This window comes from Grammomys surdaster, unplaced genomic scaffold, assembly GCF_004785775.1.
Source record: "Grammomys surdaster isolate TR1022 unplaced genomic scaffold, NIH_TR_1.0 1164, whole genome shotgun sequence".
NCBI lineage: Eukaryota > Metazoa > Chordata > Mammalia > Rodentia > Muridae > Grammomys > Grammomys surdaster.
Window position 1 is genome coordinate 6,262,923 of NW_021605583.1, and position 20,879 is coordinate 6,283,801.

General features: G+C 46.5%; 1 protein-coding gene across 3 annotated transcripts; it reads left to right on the forward strand.

The window, feature by feature from the left end:
- The first annotated feature begins 6,535 nt into the window (after positions 1-6,535).
- Vps11 (VPS11 core subunit of CORVET and HOPS complexes) lies at positions 6,536-20,598 on the forward strand. 3 transcript variants are annotated; one of them, XM_028783637.1, is made up of 16 exons: positions 6,536-6,776; positions 8,497-8,645; positions 8,736-8,871; positions 9,182-9,345; positions 9,957-10,204; positions 11,861-12,062; positions 12,444-12,595; positions 13,157-13,343; positions 13,756-13,902; positions 14,014-14,202; positions 14,301-14,462; positions 15,158-15,297; positions 15,383-15,585; positions 15,739-15,910; positions 19,337-19,559; positions 19,883-20,598. In XM_028783637.1, exons 1-16 carry the CDS (start codon positions 6,590-6,592, stop codon positions 20,045-20,047), a joined length of 2,826 nt encoding a protein of 941 aa, XP_028639470.1. In that variant the 5' UTR covers positions 6,536-6,589; the 3' UTR covers positions 20,048-20,598. The 3 variants fall into 3 exon arrangements, with proteins under 3 accessions (XP_028639470.1, XP_028639472.1, XP_028639471.1); XM_028783639.1 differs by having other exon boundaries at positions 6,551-6,776; positions 11,861-11,995; XM_028783638.1 differs by lacking the exons at positions 6,536-6,776; positions 8,497-8,645; positions 8,736-8,871; positions 9,182-9,345; positions 9,957-10,204 and having other exon boundaries at positions 11,897-12,075.
- Positions 20,599-20,879: the final 281 nt, after the last annotated feature.

The window sequence follows — 20,879 nt, forward strand, 5'->3', positions numbered from 1 at the left end:
TGGGGACTCTGGGGTGGGCACGGACTTCTAAGAGCTAGAACTCCAGAAACAGTTATGACTTCATCTTCACCCAGAGAAGTTACAGTCAAATATGTCTAATGGTTTCATATATTTGCTTAAACCTATCATAATTGCTGATCTGGAAGCTCAATTTCCTGTTCCTAAGAGAACTCCTACCCCAGAATACCCTTTGACAGAAGCCATGCTCTTGGCATTACAGTACTCAGCCTGGGTATCAGTCCCCTCGGGAGATGTGGCAGGTGCGAGTGCTCTAGGGAGAGCCACCTGTTTTGTTCTTTAACCAGAAAAAAAGAACAGTATTTCACAAGGACAAGTTGTAGAGCAATGGAAACTTTTCATGTGAAAACGCCTGATTTGGATTGACCTTGGCTGATAAACTCACTGTTCTGATCCAGAACAGCCTATGAATATAGCCTTCCCTGGCATTGTGCAGGAATCAGAGGAAAGAACATCACTGTCATACAAGGTTAGAGGCTAACCTAACAAGATCAAACTGAATACAAATAGAGTATGCCAGCACAGGCCTGTACTCCTGGTAGTTGGCAGAATGAGGTAGAAGGATCTAGAGTTCAAGACCAGTCTAGGATACTTACTCATCCAGAAAGAAACCCAACCACAGGAGACATGCTGCATTTTTTCACTTACACAAAATTTAATAGGAGGCAAACAGTTATGGAAGTGAAGGCTGGGCTTACCCTTAAGGAAAGGTAGCATTCCAAAGAAGTCAGTATGCAGGCTTCTAGAGTGCTGGCCAATTCATTGCTGACTGAAAATGATATGTCATGTTTGTAAAATATCAGTGGACTGTAGCACTGAAATTTTGTATATATGTTATAAGTTAAGAAAAAAATGTAGCCAGGGAGTAGTGGCACATACCTTTAATCTCAGCACTGGGAAGGCAGAGACAGGTGGATATTTTTGAGTTTGAGGCCAGTCTGGTCTACAGAGTGAGTTCCAAGACAGCCATGGCTACACAGAGAAACCCAGTCTCAAAAAAACAAAACAAAGCAAAACAAAACAGATCCAGATATAAAGCATTTTCTCAATTAGTGATTGATGGAGGAGGGCCCAGCCATCACGAGTGGGTCATCTGTTGGCTGATGAGCCTGGGTTCTATAAGAAAGCAAGCTGAACAAGCCATGGGAAGCAAGCCAGTGAGGAACACTCCTACATGGCCCCTGCATCAGCTCCTGGATCCAAATTCCTGCCCTGTTTGAGTTCCTGCCCTCACTTCCTTTGATGATTAATATTGATATAGAAGTATAAGCCAAATAAGCCACTTCCTCCTCTACTTGCTTTTTGGTTACGGTGTTTTATCACAGAAATAGTAATCGTAACTAAAAACATGTGAACTCCCATGACTTTTTTTTTTTTTTTTTTTTGGTTTTTCAAGACAGGGTTTCTCTGTATAGCCCAGGCTGGCCTGGAACTCAGAAATCCGCCTGCCTCTGCCTCCCAAGTGCTGGGATCAAAGACATGCGCCACCACTGCCCGGCTAAAATAATCACAGCAGGGCTTTTTTTTGTTTTGTTTTTCGAGACAGGGTTTCTCTGTATAGTCCTGGCTGTCCTGGAACTCACTCTGTAGACCAGGCTGACCTCGAACTCAGAAATCCGCCTGCCTCTGCCTCCCAAGTGCTGGGATTAAAGGCGTGCACCACCACCGCCCGGCGAAAAAAATTTAAAGATTTATTGTATAAGATAATTCATATGCATGAGTATCTCGTGAGTAGAGAGCCCAGGTCATAAGAAGGGGTCAGAGCCCCTGGACCTGCAGTTATGGATGGTTGGGGTCACCGTGTGGATGCTGAAAGGGACTGATATCTGCTCAGGACCCCAAAGACCAAGTTCAGCACAAGAGAGAGGTATTTGTCCCAGAGGTACCAAGGACAGGGAATAAGAGAAAAGACAGGAGATGGACGGTGAGGGAGAAAGGGAAGGGAACTAGGGAGAGGAGGAGGGGTATTTGTCTTAGAGAGGGGAACAAAGGACTGCCTCTGGGTAGAGAGAAGACAGATGAGGTCCATAGGAAAATGGCGGTTTATAAAGGTGAAGGGGGAAACTCCACGTTAGATGAGGAGTTTGATTCTAACTGGGCACGTTACTTAGGTGAGTCAGAGGGGGCTTTTGATTGCTAAAATTCAATACTTTACTGAACTTTGGTAGTCAGTCTCAGGAGGAGGAAGTGGCCAAATAAGGGAAGAGACCTTGGTTAGTTTTAGCAATGTAATCTAATGGGTTTTTAGCAAGGCAGGGGGACGGGGGAGAAGGGCAGGGCCCGCCATATGTGGTGGGCTGCTTAGAATCCCTTCAGATGCTGTCTTGTACAGAAGCAGCAGATGGTCTGAACTGCTGAGCCATAGCTCCAGCTCTTTTGAACTCTTTTGAGATAGGTCTGCTATAGCCCAGGCTTGGCCTTGAACTTAGTTGAGGTTGTCTTTGGATTCTATTTTTTCCTGTCTCCACCACACACCTACTAGGATTATAAGTACTTGCCACAATGCCTGCTCCCCCCTTTTTGGGGGGGAGTGTTATTTTGACCCACTTTCTTCTCTTTCTTACATATTTGGTTTTTTTTTCATTTGTTTTTAAAGGTCTTATTTTTATTTATTTTATATATGTATAGGAAGTTTTGCTGGTATATACATGTATGTTCAATGAATGTGTAGTTCCTTAGGAGGCCAGAAGATGGTGTCATTATCATGTAGTAGATTCTAGAACTAGAGTTATAGATGGTTGCTATGTGGGTGCTGGGAGCCAACCCTGGATTCTTTGCAAGAACAAGTGCTCTTTTTTTCCCCCCTTCCCTTCTCCCTCTCACACCGGCCCCAAAGTTTTACTTCTTTCTCTCTCTCTCTCTCTCTCTCTCTCTCTCTCTCTCTCTCTCTCTCTTTTTTTGGTTTTTGGTTTTTCAAGACAGGGTTTCTCTGTGCAGTTCTGGCTATCCTGGAACTCACTCTGTAGACCAGGCTGGCCTCGAACTCAGAAATCTGCCTGCCTCTGCCTCCTAAGTGCTGGGATTAAAGGCGTGCGCCACAACTGCCCGGCTATTTATTTCTTTATTATATGTAAGTACACTGTAGCTGTCTGTCTTCAGACACCCCATAAGAGGGCATCAGATCTCATTACAGATGGTTGTAAGCGACCATGTGGTTGCTGGGATTTGAACTCATGACCTCTGGAAGAGCAGTCAGTGCTCTTAAGCGCTGAGCCATCTCTGTAGCCCCCATTTAAAAAAAAATTAGACAAGGTCTTGTCATTTAGTGTAAATTGTTCTCAAACTTTCTATGTAGCCTACAAAACTCTCTATGTAGCTTCAAAGTTACTGTGATCCTCCTGTCTCATCCTACCAAATGCTAGGATCATAGGTATGTACTAGCAAGCTATGCTTCAGCATTTGGTTCTGAATTGTGATTGAGGGGCCTGAAGAGTTGGCTCAGTGATTAAGAGCACTAGCTATTCTTCCAGAGGACCTTGGTTCAATTCCCAGCACCCACATGGCAGCTCACAATATTTTTTAGATTTATTTTATGTATGTGAATTTTTTTTTTTTTAAATTTTTATTTATTTATTATATGTAAGTACACTGTAGCTGTCTTCAGACACCCCACAAGAGGGCATCAGATATCATTGCAGATGGTTGTTAGCCACCATGTGGTTGCTGGGATTTGAACTCGTGACCTCTGGAAGTACAGTCAGTGCTCTTAACCACTGAGCCATCTCACCAGCCCCCGTATGTGAATGTTTTTTTGCATATATGTTTGTGTACCACATGAGTTCCTGGAGACCTTGGAGGTCAGAAGAGGCTTCTTTGCAAGAGGACCTGGGTCCCTGGGTCTGTGTCCCAGCATCCTACATATTGGCTCAGAACTGTCTGTAACTGCAGTTCCAGGAGATCCAGCACCCTCTACTGGCCTTGTGGTACCACGTTATCACAGTGCATATACATCCAGGCCCAACATCCATACACATAAAATAATAATAAACAAAATGTATGTTATATTGATTCTTGAATTCTTTCAGAACTGGAATTCTCAGTAGACAAAACTATTAGTGAATCCGTGCCCATAGTCCTTTCCTGTTGATGTTCCTTGCCTGACTGACTTTCCTAGAGTCAGAAAAGTAGAACTAATGGACAACCCTGGTGTGTGTTCTGACAAGTGTCCCTTTAACCTCATGCCCCAGAAAAGTACATAATTAAAGATCAGGCAAATGAAGAGCTCTTGTTTTATTTTCAATTAACTTTGATGTTTTTTGGCCAGAGAATCACTTTTCCCCTAGGATAATTATACCTCTTTGGCACCTGGGTGCTACAAGGACTCTTTGAAAAGCAAAAACACTGTTAGGTATAATTTCTACATGAAATTGAGGGTTGATTCCTGACTCTTTTTTGTTTTGAGACAGAGTCTCTTAGGCTAGCCTTGAACTCATGGCAACCTTCCCACCTTAGCCTTGAAAATTACAGGCATGAGGCACCCTCCTTGGCTACTGTCTATTGTTTTTAATGCCTGTTCTCTAGGGTGGTAGTCAAGGACCACAGTTTGCTCCTTAACCTTTTGGGCATTTAGAAGAAATCCAGGAGTGGGTAGAGCAGAAAACGTATTTGTCAAGAAGTGAAAAGCAAACTGGTAGGTGGGAAGAGGTGCTGTGGGTGGCTCTGGCAGGCCAGTTTTTGCCTTAGTATCACTTATCAATAAGACCTGATAGGTACAGGCAGGACCAGACGCAGACATCAGCAAAAGAAAGACTGCCATGTGGCAGGAGGAGGAGCACAAGCTGGCACACTTCACTGTGTGCGATTCTGTTTCAAAACAAGGTCTCAGTACGTATCCCTGACTGGCCTGGCATCACAAGACTTCTTGAAAGGTTCTAGCTGGGGAGCTCAGCTACTTGTATGTTTGAACTGAGAAATGGTCTTCCTCTGTCCTGGAAGGAAAGGGCCTTAGACAGGAGGACCACAGCCACACATGGAGTGATGAGAGAAGGGACATCTGCCTAGATAACAAAATTCACTAATGTCACCGTGATATCATTGTCACTTTCCTCACAATGCTTCTTCTGACACAAACTTTTCACGGTTCCCTCTGACACACAAACAGGACGCAGGACACAGAGCCAGTGGAACAGTCGTGGAAGACCTTGACTTATTAAGTCACTCTGCTCCCAGAGCTGCCACTTCTGGTCTTCGCATGCCCCCGCCTCTACAGAAAGGATAAGAAGGGGTTAACAGGGTCTTGGGAGTTTCATTTTGCATTTTGCACCTGAACAAACATGTACTGAGTGTATCAGGAGTTGCACACTCTGATACACAAAGCAGAATATAACATACAAGGTTGATTTAAAATGTGTAGGTGGCAGGCACAGACTCCTATTTTTTCTTTCCAGCAGCTGAAAAGCCAGTTTCGTATACTTGCTTTCTTTCATTTATGACCTAAAATCTCTCATAGGTTAAAACCATAACCCACTTAGGCACAGCAAGCTAGAGTTCACAAAATGTGTGACATCCTTCATTAAGAGTCATCAGTGCCTGAGCATTTTATTGATTTGTCTGCCCCCCCACTGCCACCGCAAACAAACAAAACCCCCCAAAACTTTCTTCCTTCCTTTCCTTTCTTTTCTTTTCTTCTCTCTCTCTCTCTCTCTCTCTCTCTCTCTCTCTCTCTCTCTCTCTAGGTTTTTTTGAGACAGGGTTTCTCTGTGTAGCCCTGGCTATCTTGGAACTCACTCTGTAGACCAGGCTGGCCTCGAACTCAGAAATCCACCTGCCTCTGCCTCCCAAGTGCTGGGATTAAAGACGTGCACCACCACTGCCCGGCCCCCCAAAACTTTCTTGTTAGAGTAAGCTTTCTGCAAGGTATACAGTGGTGTATTTACTATAGGGATCTGCACAGAAATTACATACTATCCATCTAGTTGCTTCTTTTTTTTTTTAAACTTATTTATTTATTATATTCATATGAGTACACTGTCACTGTAGCTGTCAGACACACCAGAAGAGGGCATCGGATTCCATTACAGATGGTTGTGAGCCACCATGTGGTTGCTGGGAATTGAACTCAGGACCTCTGGAAGAGCAGTCAGTGCTCTTAACTGCTGAGCCATCTCTCCAGCCCCCCCCCTTTTTTTAAATAGTTGCTTCTTGATAGAAGTTTTATTTATAGAGTTTTATACATCTAAAAAGCTTTGAATTTGATCGGGCAGTCTATTAAGCACTTCTAAAAAGGTGGCATTTAATTTGTTTTATTTTGCACCATTGAAAAGCTGATGCATTAGATAGCCTCCCAAAACATTATTCTCTGCACAGCGACATCGAACTGAGTATTTGAGATTTGAGTCAGCGTCTCGCTGGGGAGGGCATGCCAGCCTCGGAACGCGCCACTACTGGTACGACCCTGGCAGTCCTAACAAGATCAAAGCACTAAGGAGCTACCGAGCAAGCTCCACCCCCGCAGCGCTGCTAAGCAGACCCCGCCCACTCAGGGGCGCCTTGCGCGCATGCTCTCTGCAGTCATGTGACTCGCTCGCGCGGTCACGTGATCTTTCTTCCGGAGGCGGGGGCCTTCGGCAAGATGGCGGCCTACCTACAGTGGCGGCGATTCGTTTTCTTCGAGAAGGAGCTGGTGAAGGAGCCGCTGGGTAATGATGGGGCCGCTCCCGGGGCCGGCCCGGTCTCGGGACCCGCTGCTTCCAAGTTCCTTTGCCTCCCTCCTGGCATCACTGTCTGCGACTCAGGCCGCGGGAGCCTGGTCTTTGGAGATATCCTTCTCTTGAAGCTGTTTCTTTCCTCAGCGGACGCGTGACGAGTTCCTACAACTGGAATGGAATCTTGCAATGGCGCTTCGCGTTCTCGCAGTTAGATGCGAGCCCAGATGTCTTTTGTGGTCTGATGGGAGAAAGAAGGAAGTTCATTTTCTAACTTGTCAACTGAGCAGTGCTGGGCAAGTCATTGAACTCTCGGCTTCAGTGTCCTTTACAGTAAAAAGGCTGTTAATGCCAGCTTGACAAAGGTTAAGATCAATCCCCTCGCAAGTAGATGGAACTTGCCTTTAAAAGATACGTGTGTCTGTGTGTGTGAGAGAGGTGTTACCGTCCCTGTGTCATATTGTAGGCGAGGAGCTAAATGAGACAAGGAGTTTGTTTGTTCACGAGATGTGTGGGGAAGCCCTTGGAATGTTTAAGAGGCTATGTGCTTGTTCGTTGTTATCTAGATGCTGGTGTAAGTACAGTCAGACTCCAGCTGAGGTCTCAAGCCACCGGTAGTTACAAACTACATAGGTGCTATTTTTTCCTATAGAGACGTTCCTCAACTTACGATGGGGTTACATCCAGGTGGATCCATCATAAATGGAAAGTAATACAAGCCAAAAATGCATAGTCTACCCATCTAAATAGCAACAGAATGCAATATACTGTATCAGTGTTCCCTTCTGATTCCATTCCTGACTGAAAGCTAAACGTGCCCAGCATCACGATAGTATGTTTTGAAAAAATTTTGGACATGGTCTCAATGTGTAGACTAGGCTGGCCTTGAACTCACAGTGACCCGCCCATTTCTGTCAGATCACTAGGATTAAGGGCTGTCCTCAAAGAGTATCTTACCCATGTTACTGGCTCAGGAAAGGCTGGCAGTTTCTCAAGTGTGCCTTCTCATGTGCTCTGCCCCTCAGCCCTTCAAAGTAGATTTCTACTGCTTGTCACTTTTGTAAATTAAAAATGGCTAAGTCCGTGACCACACGTGTTGATCATACCTTTAATTTCTAAATTAAGTGCTGTAAGAGATTACTAACAATAATACTAAAACAGAACGGTGAATGTGTTCCAGGACAGCCAGGGCTACACAGAGAAACCCTGTCTGGAAAAAAAAAAAAAAAACCAAAAAAAAAAAGAGAGAGAGAGAGAACAGTTACAATAGTATCCTATAATTGAAGTTATATGAATGGAATCTCTCTTAAGATAACTGCATGTATATGTTTCATTTCCTTTTTTTTAACACAAGATCTCATATAGCTCATATATATATTCAAGGACGATTTTTTTAAAGAGTTATTTATTTCATGTATATGATTACACTGTTGCTCTCTTCAGACACACCAGAAGAGGGCCTCAGATCCCATTACAGATGGTTGTGAGCCACCATGTGGTTGCTGGGAAACTCAAAACCTGTGGAAGAGCAGTCAGTGCTCTTAACCACTGAGCCATCTCTCCAGCCGGCAAGGAAGAGTTCTAACCCTCTTACCTCTACCCCTGGAGTTCTAAGATTACAGACATGTGCCACTGCACTCAGTTAGCTAGATATCTAATGCAGGGCCTTGTATGTGCTAAGTAAGTATCAGTTGTGCTATGTCTCCATCCCTGGCTTCTTCTAAGATATTTTAATTCCTCCTCGTACTATTAAAGTATAGAAAATGTAGCCGTAGATGGCGTGGGGGAAGGACATGTCATTTCTTAGAAAAGAGGCCCCTTGACTACTCTGCACATATGGAAGGCCAGATCTGGTTCTTGCCACGTTCTCTGCAGCTTACAGGGTTCCAGGCCTATAAACTACGGGTGACACACTTATATCAGCTGAAGCAGCACAATATTCTGGCATCGGTTGGTGAGGATGAAGAGGGTATTAATCCTCTGGTAAGTCCCAGAAAAGAAAAATCCAGGAGCCTAGGAATGGTTTTCGGTTGGAGGAAAATTAACTCTCACGTGTCTGTGGGCTGTCTTCAGGTAAAGATCTGGAACTTGGAAAAGAGAGATGGTGGCAATCCACTCTGCACTCGGATTTTCCCTGCCATCCCAGGGACAGAGCCAACTGTCGTGTCTTGTTTGACGGTCCATGAGAATCTCAACTTTATGGCTATTGGTATGCAGGAAGGAGGAAAAAGCACATTCCTAGATTTTTAAAAAATGATTTATTTTGATTTTATGTACGTTGGTATTTTGCTTATATGTATGTCTCTGTGATGGCATTAGGTCCCCCAGAACTGGAATAACAGACAGTTGTGGGCTGCCATGTGGGTTCTGGGAATTGAACCTGGGTTCTTTGGAAAAGCAACCAGTGCTCTTAACCACTGAGCCTTTTCTCTAGTCCCTATTCCTAGATTTTTAAATATATTTTCTTTGAAGTGGTCTTTGCAGTTCATATGTGCCGTTCACTGTTTTCTGTTTTTCAGGTTTCACGGATGGCAGTGTTACTCTGAACAAGGGAGATATTACCCGGGACCGGCATAGCAAGACCCAGATTTTGCATAAGGGCAACTATCCTGTTACTGGACTGGCCTTTCGCCAAGCAGGAAAGACCACTCACTTATTTGTCGTGACAACTGAGAATGTTCAGGTATGATCAAGGTCAAGGGGAACCAACAGGAGAGGTTGGAGAGTCTGAAGTTGTTTATCATAGAGCTTTGAATCATTTGCCCAGTTTGATATTTTATTTCTTCATGTGGGAGACTAAGAGGTAGACTTAGGAAAGCAACTCTGTGCTTGTGATAGCATTATGTGATTCTCGCTCGTTAGGCACCGTTAGACAAAGAGCTTCAGCTCTCTGGTTCCTGGTAGTCCCGGACTTACAGGTGGGGTGAGCTGCCTATGCAGTGTTTGGACCAAAGATCCAGCTCAGAACCTCGCATATACTGTGGTCACACCGGTGAGAATTGCCTCCCCAACCTAGGAAGACACTTTTGATAACCAGCAAAGAACCGCTGCAGTTCTTAACTTGCAGGATTCTGCTGAGAGCTTCTGATAGTATAAAAAGAAAGAGAATATGGCCCCCACATACATTCATCTAATGGCTAGGTGATAATGACGGAGAAGGCAAGTTGCCGAGGAGAGACAGAAATGCTAAGTGGGAAAACAGTGAGCGTCAACAGGGAAATGGGAATGTCGGTCTGAAGGCTCAGGAGCTGCCTCCTCGAAGGGAGCCTGCTAACTTCTTCTTACCTTTGGCAGTCCTATATAGTCTCTGGAAAGGACTACCCTCGCATGGAGCTGGACACCCATGGCTGTGGGCTGCGATGTTCAGCCCTGAGCGACCCTTCTCAGGACCTGCAGTTCATTGTCGCTGGAGATGAGTGTGTCTACCTTTACCAGCCAGATGAGCGTGGGCCCTGCTTTGCCTTCGAGGGCCATAAGCTCATCGCCCACTGGTTTAGAGGCTACCTTGTCATTGTCTCCCGTGACCGGAAGGTTTCTCCCAAGTAAGACTCCAGGGAAGAGGGAAAAGGAGCAGACTGACTTGTTCCCCAGGACTATCGGTTTTTAAAACCCTTAGCCTGGATCCAGCTAGTCTGTAACTTGAGTTTTATGCAGGCTGTTCTTCCACCTAGATTTAGTTAGCCATCTTCTTTTAAAGATTTGTTTATTTTATGTATGTGCATACATTGTCAATTTCTTCAGACACACCAGAAGAGGGCATTGGACCCAATTACAGATGGTTGTGAGCCACCATGTGGTTGCTGGAAATTGAACTCAGGACCTCTGGAAGAGCAGTCAGTGCTCTTAACCGCTGAGCCATCTCTCCAGCCCCCTTAGTTAGCTATTTTTACTGGAAAAAAAAATTTTTTTTTAAATGTATATGAGTGCTCTATCTGCATGTATACCTGCATGCCAGAAGAGGGCATCAGATCAGTTGTAAATGTCATGAGCTACCATGTGGTTGCTGGGAATTAAACTTGACCTCTGGAAGAACAGATGGTGCTTTTAACCGCTCTTAGCCACTGAGCCATCTTCCCATTCAGGAAAATGTGTTTTTGTTCCGGACATTTGTTGTAAAAATCCTGTGTGAGTGTAGAATGCTTCAGGGAGTCTGACAGGGATTGGATTGTTTTTACTGTTTTATGAGAGTACGTCAGGTAGAAGCAGAAAGGGTTGAATGTCAGAGGAACTGCAAGACCCTAGGAAGTAGGTGGCACGGGTTTTCTTGTTTGGGTTCTCCAGAGCTCTACAAAGGGACTGGTGGGTCTTCTGCGTAGTGAAAGCACTCCCTGTTGGTTTTGAGTGTGTGTAGTGTTCATGTGTGTGCAGGTGCATGGATGGCCACGTGTGTGGAGGCCAGAGGACAAGAATTGTTTATTTAATTTATGTATGTGAGTACACTGTAGCTGTCTTCAGACACACCAGAAGAGGGCATCAGATCCCAGTACGAATGGTTGTGAGCCATCATGTGGTTGCTGGGAATTGAACTCAGGACCTCTGGAATAAGCAGTGCTCTTAACTTCTGAGCCATCTCTCCAGCCCTATTTTAATTTTTTTATCTTTAATTATGTGTGTGGATTTTGTGCACACGAGTACAGGTGCTCTGGAGGGCAGAGGCATCCAATCCCTTAGAATTACAGGTCATTGTGAGTCACCTGATGTGAGTGCTGGGAACTGAACTGGGGTCCTCTGAAAGAACTGCTGAGCCATCTCTCCAACCCCTGTACCTGGGTTGTTTGATATCTGCTTTTGTTTTAAATGTGGGTTCTAAGGACTGGACTAAGATCCTAGTGCCTGCAAAGCGAGCACTTTATGACCAGAGCCCTCTCCCAGCCCCTATTGAATAGTTTTCACTAAGCAAATTGTCTCACTTACCAGGCGATGGGCAAACTTTGGTACGTGCATGGACATGTGAGTGTTTAATTTCTCCTCTGTTGGCTAGGATTAATGATAGCCTACTAAAGGGTACGACCAGGAGTATGTGTTCTTCTCCACAGCTGTCAGCACAATTCTGCATGCATGAGATGAGCTGCTGCAGGGCCCACGAGGTGACTTGTTCTAACTGGAATGGGGCAGCACTGAACTTGCCGTGGGAAGGACCCATAAGGGAACTGACACAGGGGTGATCTAAATAGCGGCTGCTTTTCTTTCCTGTGCAGGTCAGAGTTTACCAGCAGGGACTCACAGAACTCCGACAAGCAGATTCTCAACATCTATGACCTGTGCAACAAGTTCATAGCCTACAGCGCTGTTTTTGAGGATGTAGTGGATGTGCTCGCTGAGTGGGGCTCCCTGTACGTGCTGACGCGGGATGGGCGGGTCCACGCATTGCAGGAGAAGGACACACAGACCAAACTGGAGGCAAGGCCACCAGGTTCTCAGAGCTGGCACAAGCATCTAGAAGTAGCTCCAGGAATGGGTTTCTTAGGTCACCTGGGCCCAGTGACTTCTCTTTCCTTTGGGTCACACACAGCCTTCCTCATTCCTCAGTTTCCTTAGGGTCTGAGATGTAGCTTTGGCGGGAATTAATGGCTGGGAGCTAGGCCAACCCTCTTTGTTTACAGAGACCTGTAGGTGAGGTGATTGATGTTGGTGTTGGTTTTGGGGTTATCTTGAGGTCTTTGTCTAGAGCGTAGGCAGATTATAACTCCAGGGCTGTCTACTGTGTCTGTTATGGGTACATTTTGGGAGGGTATACTCTCAGGACCATTTCTACCAATGTTCTAATCTCTCTTCTTCTAGATGCTATTTAAGAAGAATCTATTTGAGATGGCAATTAACCTGGCTAAGAGTCAGCATCTGGACAGTGATGGGCTGGCTCAGATCTTCATGCAGTATGGAGACCATCTCTACAGCAAGGGCAACCACGATGGGGCTGTGCAGCAGTATATCCGGTCAGTCTGAATGTGCTGCGGGAGGTAGCTCTGGACGCAGAGCAGGCAGCTAGATTCCTGAAACCCATGTCAGAGGGGAGGGCAGAAGTGTGCGGTATTGTATTTCACCAGGAGGTTTCCTGTGGAAACTGTGGTGCTGCCCATGAGAGAGAACAGGTGATAGTACTTGTAGTCCCAGGACTGAGGCAGGATTGTGACTTAAGACTAGTGTGTCCTACACAGTGAGTCTATCTTAAAACACAAGACCTGGTATGATGTCACAGGCCTTTAATTCTAGTACTTGGGAGGCAGAGGCAGGCGAACCTCTGTGAGTTCAAGGCTGGCCTGGTCCAGATAACAATTTCCCAAGCCAGCCTTGACCATATAATGAGACCTTGCCTCAAAAACAAGAACCAAAGAACCAGTGTTGGGAACCCTTGCCCAGTGTGGTTTACAGTGAGTCTGGTATCTCTGATAGCACAGTGATTTTGTTAGAAGTGGGCTCTGCAGGACACGCTAACAGGTCTGCAGTGATCCCTATGCAGCGGGCTTGACAAAGTAATCATGATGCTGTTTCCCTAGAACCATTGGGAAGTTGGAGCCATCCTATGTGATCCGTAAGTTTCTGGATGCCCAGCGCATCCACAACTTGACTGCCTACCTACAAACCCTGCACCGGCAGTCTCTGGCTAATGCTGATCATACCACCCTGCTTCTGAACTGCTACACCAAGCTCAAGGACAGCTCCAAGTTGGAAGAATTCATCAAGGTGAACGGTGGTGACGGGATGATTCCTGGTAGGCGTCACTGAGCCGGAACTGGCTTTACGTGGACTTGCTGGTTTTCAGCAGGACGTAGGAGAGCAGGAGGCCAGCTTTACTTGGGAACCAGTGTTCTCTCCTCTGTAAAGAAGGAAGAGTAGCTGTTCCTCCTGTCTAGACCATTCATGGCTCTGAAGCCAGGAAGTGCCATTAGGAAGCACTGAGTCCGTAGAAACGCCGTCCTAGTGATAGGGACAGAGGAAAGCCTTGGGTCTTTAAGCAGAAGTTGCAAGAGACTGGCTAGCATGTCTTTAAAGCCAGGATGTAATTGCCCTTTAGACACATGCTGTAATGTTGGATGCCTGTTTATTCTCCTGTAGCTACTTCCATGCAAGTGTTTGTTTGATGTCTCATTGGCAGACAAAGAGTGAGAGTGAAGTCCACTTTGATGTGGAGACGGCCATCAAGGTCCTCCGGCAGGCGGGCTACTACTCCCACGCCCTCTACCTGGCTGAGAACCACGCACATCATGAGTGGTACTTGAAGGTCCAGCTAGAGGACATTAAGGTGACCTTCTTGCTTTGGGCAGAATGCCACTTTGAAGACACACTTGAGATAATAAACATACATCCTGGTTGATGAGACAGGGCCACTCCTTCACCGTTTACCTCTCCACAGAACTACCAGGAAGCCCTGCGGTACATCGGTAAGCTGCCTTTCGAGCAGGCAGAGAGTAACATGAAACGTTACGGCAAGATCCTCATGCACCACATCCCGGAGCAGACGACCCAGCTGCTGAAAGGCCTGTGTACTGACTACCGGCCCAGTCTGGAAGGCAGAGGAGATCGAGAGGCTCCAAGCTGCCGAGTGAGAACTGGCACACAGTTTGAGTAGCAGGGATCACTTAGGAGGTCTGTGAGCACTGAGCCTCCTCACTTAGCCACAGTGCTTTCTCCCTGTCCTAGGCCAACTCTGAGGAGTTCATCCCCATCTTTGCAAATAACCCAAGAGAGCTGAAGGCCTTCCTGGAGCACATGAGTGAAGTGCAGCCGGACTCACCGCAGGGCATCTATGACACACTTCTGGAGCTGCGGCTGCAGAACTGGGCCCATGAGAAGGATCCACAGGTAACACTGACGAGAGCCATGGAGGTGCTGGAAAGAAGAGAGCTGGTGCTCCCTGCTCTGCATGTGTGAGGCCTGGGGTCCTTCCCTGGCAGTGAACAAAGAAAACCTAGCTCCGTCTGTGGCTGCTCTCCAGCCTGTGGCTGCCTTCTGTTGATTACTTAGAGCAGTGGCTCTCAGCCTTCCTACTGCTGCAACTCTTTAATATAGGTCCTCATGCAGTGCTGACCCCGGCCAGGAGACTCTTTTTTTTTTTTTTGTTTTTTCGAGACAGGGTTTCTCTGTGTAGTCCTGGCTGTCCTGGAACTCACTCTGTAGACCAGAGTTCATCCCCATCTTTGCAAATAACCCAAACTGGCCTCGAACTCAGAAATTCACCTGCCTCTGCCTCCCAAGTGCTGGGATTAAAGGCATGCGCCACCACCGCCCGGCGAGACTATTTTCCTTGGTACTTTATAACTACAATTTTGCTGCTGTTATGAATTATAATGTCAATATTTTTGGGGATACAGGTTTTCCTAAGGGGTTACGACCCACAGATTGAGAACTGTTGATGTAGAGAATAGAGTAGTACCTTACGTCTGGGGCCAAGTGGGTTTTACTGATGGGAAATTGGATTGAGAGAGACATTTAATCTACCATGTGTAAAAGTCCTTGTGCTGTCTGATGACTGACACTCCAACCACTTTCTCCTGTAGGCCAAGGAGAAACTTCACGCAGAGGCCATCTCTCTGCTGAAGAGTGGCCGATTCTGTGACGTGTTTGACAAGGCATTGGTCCTGTGCCAGATGCATGACTTCCAGGATGGGGTGCTTTACCTCTATGAGCAGGGGAAGCTGTGAGTTTGGGGGACCCTCGGGAAAGGAAGATTCGGGTGAGTTTTCCAGGACAACCCATGAGGTGTGCCCTGTCCCTGGCCTCAGGTTCCAGCAGATCATGCATTACCACATGCAGCATGAGCAGTACCGGCAGGTGATTGCCGTGTGTGAGCGCCATGGCGAGCAGGAGCCCTCCCTGTGGGAGCAGGCCCTCAGCTACTTCGCCCGCAAGGAGGAAGACTGCAAGGAGTACGTGGCCGCGGTGCTTCGGCACATCGAGAGCAAGAGCCTCATGCCACCCCTTCTAGGTATGTGTGAGGGCTGCTGCCGCAGCTGGGGCTCTGCATAGCTGCAGCTGCCGCTGCTGCCCCTCCTGCTGCTGCCGCTGCTGGGGCTCTGCATAGCTGCCGCTGCTGCTGCTGCTGCAGGATTCATTCTTTCCTCATGGCCCCCAATTTCAGTGGTACAGACCCTGGCCCACAACTCCACAGCTACCCTGTCCATCATCCGGGATTACCTGGTCCAGAAACTGCAGAAACAGAGCCAGCAGATTGCACAGGATGAGCTTCGGGTGCGGCGGTACAGAGAGGAGACCACTCGCATCCGCCAGGAAATCCAAGAGCTCAAGGCGAGGTAGCCATGCTGGGTGGGACGTATGGATGGGGCAGTGGCTGACTTTGGCTGTCACAGTGTGCTGCTGTCACGGTGTGCTGCTGTATGCTTTCTCAGAGGGTTTGTGATGTGTTGGAACTTCCAGTTTGTCTCTTCCTTTTTTTCTCCCTTTCTCCCCTTTCCCTTCCTCACGGCTTAATCTTAGGCGTTGGTTCTCATCCCTGATCCTTTTGGAGTCACATACAAGATATTCTGCCTATCAGATGTTTACATTATGATTCATGACGGAAGCAAAATTACAGTTACAAAGTAGCAACAAAAGTAATTTTATGGTTAGGGTCACCACAACCTGACCTGGATTAAAGGGTTGTAGCATTAGGAAGGTTGAGAGGCACTGGGGCCCCTGCACATGCAAGACAGCCACTCTACCACTGATGCTGCACACCTCCAGCCCTCTGAAGATGTTTTAGTGAATTCTGAAAAAAATGTTTAATTATATATCCTCTTGTTTTTCTGTTTTGTTTTGTTTTGTTTGAGACAGGGTCTGTCTATATAGTTATAACTGTCCTGGACTCCCTGTGTAGACCGGACTAACTTAGAACACAGAGATACACCTACTCCTGCCTCCTGAGGGCTGGAATTAAAGGCGTGTGCCACCATGGCCAGCCATAAATGTTATTTTGTAAAGATTTTACTGTATGTGTATATGTGTGCACGAGGGATACCGGCTCTCCTGGAGCTGGAGTTAGAGGTTGTTGTAGTCCCTTAGTGTAGAAGCTCGACACTAAACTCCAGTTCTCTTCAAAAAGAGTATGTATGCTTAACCAATGATCCATCTCTGCAGCCCTGTCCCGCCCTGGCTCGTTTGTGTTTAATGATGTATACATGTGTGTTTGTACAAGTATGTGTACTTGAGTGCAGGTTCCTGCAGATGACAGGCATCAGATCCCCATGTGTTCTGAGCCCCACCCCAACTCCCACGGGTGTGCTGGGAACTGAACTCAGGCCCACTACAAGGGCATGTGCTCTTAACTGCGGAGCCATCTTCCCAGCCCCGTAAGTCATTATTTAGTGGGCTTGGGAGGGGATTATTTTATGGTTAGTACTTCTCTGTGTACACAATATTTATCCTTTCTGAGCAAACAGCTAAGTTGTGTAGGTGTTCTAAATAAAATTTGATCTTAGAAAATACAGAAAGTCAATAATTTATGTTTCAATGTTTTTATTTGCTTGTAGTTCTGGAGGTTGAACCCAGAGCCACTACGTACAAGGCAGGCACAATGCCACCAAGCTGTCCCTTCAGCACTCCTTTAAAATAGTTTTTTTTGTCTTGTGACTGCAAGTGTGTGTGCAAGTGTGCCACGGGGCCATGTGGGAGTCAGAGGACTGCTTTCAGTAATTCTTGCCTAGTCGAGGTCTGGTCTTTCTTATTTCTGCCGTGCTGCATACCTGACCCACAAGTTTCCCACTCCAGGAGTGCAGGAATCACAGGTATGCACCGTCACGTCCCACTTTTCCACATGGGCTCCAGGGCTCACACTCAGATCTCAGGCTAACTCTTTCACCATGTTTAGGCCAGGCTGATTAGGTACAGCTGATTCCACTGCATTCTCAATAGCTGTGGTTATAGTCCTGTTCTACTAGGCTTGGTTTTATTTTTGTTTTTATTTTTGCTTTTTCATTTTATTTTATGTACATTGGTGTTTTGTTTTACCTACATTTATGGCTGAGTGAGAATATTGGATCCTAGAATTGGAGTTACAGACAGGTGCCATGTGAGTGCTGGAAATTGAACCTGGGTCCTTGAGAAGAGTAGCCAATGCTCTTAGCTTCTGAGCCATCTCTCCAGCCCTTATCTTGTGTTGTTTTTGAGACAGTCTTACTCTGCAGCCTGGGCTGACCTTGAGAACAACTGAAGCAATCTTTCTGCTTCCTCCTCCTAAGTGCTAGGATTGCAGAAACAAGCCATCGTTCCTGGATAGAATTATCAATAGTAGAGATTATTCTCAGTGCTAAGTCTTGAGGAGTTTGTTTTGTTTGTTTGAGACAGTCTCCTGTAGCTGAAGCTAGCCCTGGACTCCTTAGTCTTCCTGAAGTGCTGGGATCATAGGCATTCCCTACCATGCCCAGCTATAAGGTATTCCGTCTGTTCTGCCCATTACATTGTAAAATATTTATTATAAAATGGTTTCTCATTCCACTTAGCCTTTTCTATAATGTCCAACACCTTTCATGAATAACACAGACAGGTAGCCCTACCTTCTTGGACCTAATGTCCTTGAGACATACATTAAACATTTAAATAAGCAGGCTTGGGCTGTAGAGATGGCTCAGCAGTTAAGAGTGCTTGCTGTGCTTGCAGAAGACCTGAGTTCAGTTCCCAGCACCCGCATCCGATGGCTCACAACTGGCTGTAACTCCAGCTCCAGGGATTTTGACCTTGTCTTCTGACCTCTGCAGGCATCCACACTCTGCTGGTGCACACTCTCATTCAGGCACATACATGCACATAAAGAAACCTAGAAAATAGTTCCGTCGATGGTTACAGTGTTTGAGATGGTTGTAAATTCTGAGAGGAAAATAAAGAGAAAGTGCAGGGGACTAGAGAGATGGCTCAGTGAGTAAGAGTGTGTCCTATTGTTGCTGAGCGAGCTAGTTCAATTCCCAGCACTCATGTCAGGTACTCAACCATGTGTAAACTCCTCTGGAACTCATGTGCACATAACTGAAAACAGAAATCTTAAAAGTGACAAGTACCAGGAAGGGGCTAGAAGATGGCTTAGTGGTTAGTTTGTTGTTCTTGCAGAAGACCTGGGTTTGATTCAGTGCATGCATATGGTATGGCTCACAACAATTTATACCTTCAGTTCCAAGGGATCCAGCATCCTCCCCTGACCACCTTTGGTACACATACATATGTAGAAAAAACACTCATATACATGAAATAAAGATAAAGCCAGGTATGGAAATCTTTAAAAAAAAATAACAAAGGGAGAACAAAATAGTGTGTGTGTTTGTGTATATGTATGTTTGTGCATGTGTGTGTATGTGTTTGTGTGTTTGTGTGGGGATGGGGCAAGGTGGGGTGTGAATGCTGTAATACTGAAGATTGAATGCAGGCCCTGGGCCTTACTAAGTAAACATCCTACTATGAAATTAGATCTGTGTCCCCTTCCCCTTATTGCAAATATCTGCCACAGCTTTATGGGCAAGACAGGCTCCTTTAAAGGATTTGGTGGCAGTCTGAAAACAAAGAGGGCACAGTAGGACTTGTACTTAGAAAACTTGGTCCAGGCTGGAGCTTTTGTACCTGTTTGACTCCCTTTGGGTGGGAAGAACAGGCAGGGTCTCTGTGACTTCCGTGGGGATCTTATACATCCCGTTTCCTCTCTACTGTGCTTGTCCCTGCCCTCACTATTTGCCACTGTTTCTGTCTCCTGCCTGTAGTCCAAAGATTTTCCAGAAGACGAAGTGCAGCATCTGTAACAGTGCCCTGGAACTGCCTTCAGTCCACTTCCTGTGTGGTCACTCCTTCCACCAACATTGCTTTGAGAGTTACTCAGAAAGCGATGCTGACTGCCCCACCTGCCTCCCTGAGAACCGGAAAGTCATGGATATGATCCGGGCCCAGGAACAGAAACGGGACCTCCATGATCAGTTCCAGCATCAGGTGGGGATGAACAGGTTAAAAGGTTGGGTGGGGGACAGGGTGGTCTAGAGAGCAAGAGGTGTTCTTGAGGACCTGAGTTAATTTCCCAGCTCCTGAGTCAGGAGGCACACAATTACCGGATCCAGCTCCATGGTATCTAATGCCCTCTTCTGGACTCCATTGGTACACACACACACGGACACACACAGAGAGGAACTCACACAGACACAAGACACACGTGTGTGCCACCATCAGTGCCACAGGGTCCTCAGAGTGCCAGAGGAGTTGTTCCCTATTCAGTTAGCAAGTGAGCACTCTAGGTCTGAGTCTTTGTTTCCTTCTAGCTCAAGTGCTCGAATGACAGCTTCTCCGTGATTGCGGACTACTTTGGCCGAGGGGTTTTCAACAAGTTGACTCTGCTGACTGACCCTCCTACAGCCAGACTAACCCCCAGCCTGGAGGCTGGACTGCAGCGGGACCTGCTGATGCACTCCAGGAGGGGGACTTAAGCCGCTCCTGGGAAAGCCTATAAACCTGGGCCTCTGAAGCACAGACACGGGCCTGAGGGAGATGTGGTAGCTGACATGACCACAGTTCCAGAGCTTCTGGACTCAAGAAGGGGATCTGCTTTTCCTGCCTCCACCTTTTGCCAGCCTGCTGTCCCTCCTGCTGACCAGCAATGTAGATTATTCCACACCAGTGAGGAAGGGCACCTCAGCAACCTCTCTGTGGACAATAGCTGCTTTATTCTCTGTTCAAGGGCACCAGGCCGTGCTTGGGCCCTTGCTCCCAGAGCCTATAAAGAAAAGAGTATAATAACAACATAAGGATTGAAAAATACTCTGGAGACTTTGCAGGTGTTTTCTCTTTTGGTTTTGAGACAGGATCTTACTTTGTAGGCCTGGCTGGCTTATAACTCATTATGTAGACCAGGCTGTCCTCAAACTCACAAAGATCTTCCTGCTTCTGTTTACTGAGTCTGGGATTAAAGGCATGTGTCATCACACCTAGCCCTCAGGTGGCTAGTATCTAAGAGCCTCCTGAGTTCTAGTTCCCTGCCTGTGGTCTCCTGTCTGGTTGTTTCCATAACACTTGAGTAGTGGGTGGGACCTGTCACATCTGGGAAAGCTAAGCTCACTGAAGAACTTCATGGTGTTGGCGCATAGGGCAAGTACATTACTAAGCTGTATACTAACTGCCTTCTGGAGAACCTCCTCAAAAGGCCCACTAAAGTTTGATATGGTGGCATACACTGGTAAACAAGAATCTGAGGAGGATCACAAATTAGGAGCAGCCTTCACTACAGAGCAAGTTCAGGCCAGGCTGGGCTATGGGTCTGGC